Source organism: Haematobia irritans, chromosome 4, assembly GCF_050003625.1.
Source record: "Haematobia irritans isolate KBUSLIRL chromosome 4, ASM5000362v1, whole genome shotgun sequence".
Taxonomy (NCBI): domain Eukaryota; kingdom Metazoa; phylum Arthropoda; class Insecta; order Diptera; family Muscidae; genus Haematobia; species Haematobia irritans.
In genome coordinates, this window is record NC_134400.1 from 11011699 (window position 1) to 11018840 (window position 7142).

The 7142-nt window shown below is 36.0% G+C and overlaps 1 protein-coding gene across 1 annotated transcript; it reads right to left on the minus strand.

Annotated features, from left to right (window-relative positions):
- Positions 1 to 5974: 5974 nt before the first annotated feature.
- On the minus strand, positions 5975 to 6648 carry LOC142235293 (uncharacterized). Its single transcript, XM_075306544.1, has 3 exons — positions 6577 to 6648; positions 6197 to 6514; positions 5975 to 6130 (listed from the first exon to the last, which is right to left on the minus strand). Exons 1-3 carry the CDS (start codon positions 6646 to 6648, stop codon positions 5975 to 5977), a joined length of 546 nt encoding a protein of 181 aa, XP_075162659.1.
- Between the last annotated feature and the right edge of the window lie 494 nt (positions 6649 to 7142).

The window sequence follows — 7142 nt, forward strand, 5'->3', positions numbered from 1 at the left end:
CTTAGTTCAAGCGATCCCAACAATCGATCGGTATATTATGGCGACACTTATAAAATTATATCAATAACGAGTATGGTGTTTTTAAAAAATAATTTGAAGGTCTATTTTAAAATGCCATCCATAATTATAATGACATATGTAATTACGCTTGTATAGCTGTAAGCGATCCAGAGACTAGATAGCAGGTTAACAAAAAAAAACTTTTGGTTTTACGCATATGAATGACCCAGCAAAAAAATTTAAAATTTGTAAATATCTTAAATCTGAAAAATCGATATATCAGTTAATCTTAAGATGATTCAATCAAAAACGTTGTTCTTTATTTTCCTTACTTCAAAACCATCCAAACTTCCAAGACTCGTGTCCTAAATTTAGTTAAAACAAGTATATACGGCCGTAAGTTCGGCCAGAGCTTACACCCTCGAAAAAAATCGCTTCTCTAACATATGTTCCAAACATATTTTGCAGGAAGCACATATATTATTGGATACCGCCGAAACATTAATATGTTTGTTTTATGTGAGCATATTATATGTTTGGAAGCATTTTGAAGAATTCCCCAAAGAAGATTGTGTTCATTCCCTCACATATTTTTAACTTCCACGAAATTTTTGAGTTCTTCGCATCTTTTTCTGTAATACAAATATGCTGTTTTTTTTTTCAAATGTCTATTTTCTTGGTTCCGAATGTCTATTCTCTTTATTCCGAATACTCAATCTACTATTCAAATTAAATAATATTTAGACTTAAGCATACCAAATTTTTGGCCATATTATAAAACAGTTTTCCGAAACAACATACAAGCGATTTCACAAAAATTGCTCTCATTTCATTCTCTCGCTGTGTTATGTTGATGTCTTTTTATTCAACCCTCCCGGTTTCCATCTCTATTTCTTTCTCTATACTAACTCTCTCTCTCTCCCTCTCTCTCTCTGTCGCTCTCTGAATAAAGTATCACAACATATATATGTTTACTCGAAATTTGTAAATTTATATATGTTTACATTCACGCATATTATTTTTATGAAACATTCATGCCCCAAACATAATATATTCTAACATATTAACATATGTGTCGCAAACATTTTGTGTTAGTTTAGGAACATTACATGTTTGCACTTAAATATATTGTGTTTAAAAATTGTGCCCGAAACACATTTTGTTTATATCGGAACATATGAAAAACATATTTTTCTAACAGTGTATGTACCCTCCACCATGGATTGCGTAGAAACTTCTATTAAACACTGTCATCCACAATCGAATTACTTGGGTTGCGGTAACACTTGCCAAAACTTCCTAACATCGTCTTCGAAATTGTAGGTTAGTCCATACGTGGTATATATTAGACAAAAAAGTTATATATAGGTAAGTCTGCAAATAATTACGAACCGATATGGACTTTTGCGCGGTAATTAGAGAGCCAGAATCGAAATATGGCGGTCGCTTTATATGGTGGCTATATATAATTATTGACCGATATGGACCTAGTTTGGCATGGTTGTTAGCGGCCATATACTACACCCTCAAAAAAAATCGCTTCTTTAACATATGTTCCAAACATATTTTGCAGGAAGCACATATATTATTGGATACTGCCGAAATATTAATATGTTTGTTTTTTGTGAACATATTATATGTTTGGAAGCATTTTGAGCCCAAAAATATTATATGCTTGGAAGAATTTTCCCCAAAGAAGATTGTGATCATTCCCTCACATAATTTTCACTTCCACGAAATTTTTAGTTCTTGGCACCTTTTTCTGTAATACAAATAATGTTGAAGAAATTATTCAATTTTATAATTTTTTTTTTTTTTAATTTTACCTTTCGCCTGGGCGGAGAATCGAACCGAGGCCCATACAGTTTGTAAGCCAACACACTATCCACTGGGCTACGTAGTAGTTATAGTCACCAGTAGACAATTATCGTTACAAGTTACATTTATATAGCATACTTTGCAGCGCCCACGAGCATGTCTGCCTTGTGGGTTATTAAAAATTTACAGTCCCCACATACATAAAATTCTCCTCTCAAGGCGAAAACACATGCTGTTTTTTTTTTTTTCAAATCTCTATGCTCTTGGTTCCGAATGTCTATTCTCTTTACTCCGAATACTCATTCTAATATTCAAATTATATAATATTTAGACTTAAGCATATAAAATATTTGGCCTTATCATAAAGCAGTTTTCCGAAACAACATACAACCGTTTCACAGAAATTGTAAACATATATATGTTTGCTCGAAATTTGTAAATTTATATATGTTTACATTCACACATATTATTTTTATGAAACATTCATACCCCAAACATAATATATTTTAACATATTAACATATGTGTCCCAAACATTTAGTGTTAGTTTAGGAACATGTAATGTTGGCACTTAAATATATTGTGTTTAAAAATTGTGCCCGAAACACATTTTGTTTATATCGGAACATATGAAAAACATATTTTTCTAACAGTGTAGTACAATGTGCTAAATTTCAACCAGATTGGATGAATTTTGCTCTTCCAAGAGGCTCCGGAAGTCAAATCTGGGGATCGGTTTATATGGGGCCTATATATAATTCTGGACCGATTTCGACCAATTTTTGCACCATGTACCAAATTTCACCATGTACCACCATGTACCAAATTTCAGCCGGATCGGATGACATGTGCTTCTCTTAGAGGCCTCGCAAGCCAAATCGGGGGATCGGTTTATATGGGGGCTATATATAATTATGGGCCGATGTGGACCAATTTTTTCATGGTTGTTAGAGACCATATACTAACACCATGTACCAAATTTCAGCCGGATCGGATGAAATTTGCTTCTCTTAGAGGCCTCGCAAGCCAAATCGGGGGATCGGTTTATATGGGGGCGATATATAATTATGGACCGATGTGGACCAATTTTTGCATGGTTGTTAGAGACCATATACTAACACCATGTACCAAATTTCAGCCGGATCGGATGATATGTGCTTCTCTTAGAGGCCTCGCAAGCCAAATCGGGGGATCGGTTTATATGGGGGCTATATATAATTATGGACCGATGTGGACCAATTTTTGCATGGTTGTTAGAGACCATATACTAACACCATGTACCAAATTTCAACCGGATTAGTTAAATTTGCTTCTCTTAGAGGCCTCGCAAGCCAAATCGGGGGATCGGTTTATATGGGGGCTATATATAATTATGGACCGATGTGGACCAATTTTTGCATGGTTATTAGAGACCATATACTAACACCACGTACCAAATTTCAGCCGGATCGGGTGAAATTTGCTTCTCTTACAGGCCTCGCAAGCCAAATCGGGGGATCGGTTTATATGGGGGCTATATATAATTATGGACCGATGTGGACCAATTTTTGCACGGTTGTTAGAGACCATATACTAACACCATGTACCAAATTTCAGCCGGATCGGATGAAATTTGCTTCTCTTAGAGGCCTCGCAAGCCAAATTTGGGGGTTCGTTTATATGGGGGCTATACGTAAAAGTGGACCGATATGGCCCATTTGCAATACCATCCGACCTACATCAATAACAACTACTTGTGCCAAGTTTCAAGTCGATAGCTTGTTTCGTTCGGAAGTTAGAGTGATTTCAACAGACGGACGGACGGACGGCCGGACGGACATGCTCAGATCGACTCAGAATTTCACCACGACCCAGAATATATATACTCTATGGGGTCTTAGAGCAATATTTCGATGTGTTACGAACGGAATGACAAAGTTAATATACCCTCCATCCTATGGTGGAGGGTATAAAAAGAGATATGTTTGTACGAATGTCTTTCGGCATAAGCCGGCTATCGTGTAAACCTTTTTTCGGAAGGTTCAAGTGAGGTTCACTTTTGGGTTTATTGAACTGCCTGAATTTATAAATAAAACTTTGACAAAATTTTCTATAGAAATAAAATGTTGACAAAATTTTCTATAGAAATAAAATGTTGACAAAATTTTACATAGAAATGAAATGTTGACAACATTTTTTTTTTTGAGAAATAAAATTACGACTAAATTTTCTATAGTAGAAAATTTTGACAAAATTTTCTAATAAAAAAACAATTTTGACAAAATTTTCTAAATAAATATTAAGTTGCTATAAATATTTCGCTCGATTGTAAAAGTTTTAAAATTGGAATAGAAAAGTTTTATCAATTGGAATAGAAAAGGTAGAAGTTTGCAGTGTAGTGTGTTGTATACGGTAATATAACAGGTTGGCTGATAAGTCCCCGGTCTGACACATATGTTATATGGCGTCGCTAGTATTAAATGCATATTATTTTTATATAGTACCAACCTTCAAATGATTCGTGTCAAAATTTGACGTCTGTAAGTCAATTAGTTTGTGAGATAGAGCGTCTTTTGTGCAGCAACTTTTGTTATTGTGAAAAAAATGGGAAAAAAGGAATTTCGTGTTTTGATAAAATACTGTTTTCTGAAGGGGAAAAAATACGGTGGAAGCAAAAACTTGGCTTGATAATGAGTTTCCGGACTCTGCCCCAGGAAAATCAACAATAATTGATTGGTATGCAAAATTCAAGCGAGGTGAAATGAGCACGGAGGACGGTGAACGCAGTGGACGCCCGAAAGAGGTGGTTACCGACGAAAACAAAAAAAAATCCACAAAATGATTTTGAATGACTGTAAAATGAAGTTGATCGGGATAGCAGAGGCCTTAAAGATATCAAAGGAACGTGTTGGTCATATCATTCAACAATATTTGAATATGCGGAAGTTCTGTGCAAAATGGGAGCCGCGCGAGCTCACATTTGACCAAAAACAACAACGTGTTGATGATTCTGAGCGGTGTTTGCAGCTGTTAACTCGTAATAGGGAGCCACCGTGGTGCAATGGTGAGCATACCCGCCTTGCATACAGAAGGTCGTGGGTTCGATTCCTGCTTCGACCGAACACCAAAAAGTTTTTCAGCGGTGGATTATCCCACCTCAGTAATGCTGGTGACATTTCTGAGGGTTTCAAAGCTTCTCTAAGTGGTTTCACTTCAATGTGGAACACCGTTCGGATTCGGCTATAAAACGGAGGTCCCTTGTCATTGAGCTTAACATGGAATCGGGCAGCACTCAGTCATAAGAGAGAAGTTCACCAATGTGGTATCACAATGGACTGAATAGTCTAAGTGAGCCTGATACATCGGGCTGCCACCTAACCTAACCTAACCTAACTCGTAATACACCCGAGTTTTTCTTTCGATATGTGACAATGGATGAAACATGGCTCCATCACTACACTCCTGAGTCCAAGCGACAGTCGGCTGAGTGGACAGCGACCGGTGAACCGTCTCCGAAGCGTGGAAAGACTCAAAAGTCCGCTGGCAAAGTACTGGCCTCTGTTTATTGGGATGCGCATGGAATAATTTTTATCGATTATCTTGAGTAGGGAAAAACCATCAACAGTGACTATTATATGGCGTTATTGGAGCGTTTGAAGGTCGAAATCGCGGCAAAGAGGCCCCATATGAAGAAGAAAAAAGTGTTGTTCCACCAAGACAACGCACCGTGCCACAAGTCATTGAGAACGATGGCAAAAATTCATGAATTGGGCTTCGAATTGCTTCCCCATCCACCGTATTCTCCAGATCTGGCCCCCAGCGACTTTTTCTTGTTCTCAGACCTCAAAAGGATGCTCACAGGGAAAAAATTTGGCTGCAATGAAGAGGTGATCGCCGAAACTGAGGCCTATTTTGAGGCAAAACCGAAGGGTATCAAAAAATAGGAAGGTCGTTATAATCGTTGTATCGCTCTTGAAGGGAACTATGTTGAATAATAAAAACGAATTTTGACAAAAAAAAAATGTGTTTTTCTTTGTTAGACCGGGGACTTATCAGCCAACCTGTTAGTCGGTTTCCCAGACATTGAACTTTATTTATTATTACTCACAGATTTATCTTTTAATATCCACCACCTTAATAATTAACATATTTAGTATAAAATTTATGTTTTACAGCATCTATTTCAGTTCCATGAATATTGTTAAATTGGCAACAGATTCCCTTTTTCGGCCTATTCGGAAATATGTATCAATAGTAGCCCGATAGAGTGATGTGGGTAAAAAATCTGGCACACTCAATTTATCGACCTTAAGATCATGCCACGAATAGTTGCCCTAGAAATAAGAAAAAATACTAAGTGCCCAGCACACTTCAATATGGAAGTCATCTACCGTAGTTACCTTAAGGATAGGACAAGTTTTGGGTAAATTGCCATATTTTAAAAAGTTTTGTATCCAAAGTGAAATATAGGCGGCACTGCCTTTACCCAAAATCGTACATATATTCACATCATATTGCAAGAGTACACGATATTCCTCTAGTTTTCGCTTCTTACTTGCCATAACAATATTAGACCATGGATCATATTGGTAATCTTCAGGCAAATTCAAAATTACATCCAATGTGTTATTTGTTACAATATCAAGTTTATGTTCGGTTATATAGATGGGATTGAATTCTACATGTGTCGAAATGAAATAAAATTTTTTACCGGGTTTCTAGATTGAAGAGAATGCAAAATGCAAAGAATTATAATGGTTTTTTGCCATTTGTATCATACCTTAGCTGCGTTGATGCAAAATATCATGGAGCCAATGATGATAGGAATTAAAAGTTTCACTATTAAATGCATTTTAATATGTCCACCTTGGGAGATAGCTGCACAAAACGAATATCAGAATTTCTCTTCGATTGTGGTCGAGTATAGGAATTTCCCCTAAATGTTATTCGGAACAATCAATGTTAGTTGAATTTGTTTTGCCATCTGTGCATTATTTGCTTATTATAATATCATTATTAAAAAAACAAAAAAAACAGACAGACTACAAAGGCATTCATATGCCTATTAAGCAATCAAGGGAAATTAAAAAAAAAAAAAATAATAATATATATTTTTTTTTATTTTTCCTCTACGTGATAGATTGGTGTACACAAATCACATATTGTCTACAAAAAAGTAATTAAAATACAAGTTTATACGGCCGAAGCGAATCTTATGTTCTCTCCACCATGGATTGCGTAGAAAGTTCCACTAAAGACTGTTATCCACAATCGAATTACTTGGGTTGTGGTAACTTTTCATAACATTCTCTTCTAAATTGTAAGTTAACCTATATGATATGGTCG

Coding starts and splice junctions, on each gene's coding strand:
- LOC142235293 (XM_075306544.1), bottom strand. CDS start 6,648: ATGCATTTAATAGTGAAACTTTTAATTCCTATCATCATTGGCTCCATG. Junction 6,515..6,576: donor TTTGCATCAACGCAGCTAAG/GTATGATACAAA, acceptor TCTTCAATCTAG/AAACCCGGTAAAAAATTTTA. Junction 6,131..6,196: donor AAACTTGTCCTATCCTTAAG/GTAACTACGGTA, acceptor TCTTATTTCTAG/GGCAACTATTCGTGGCATGA.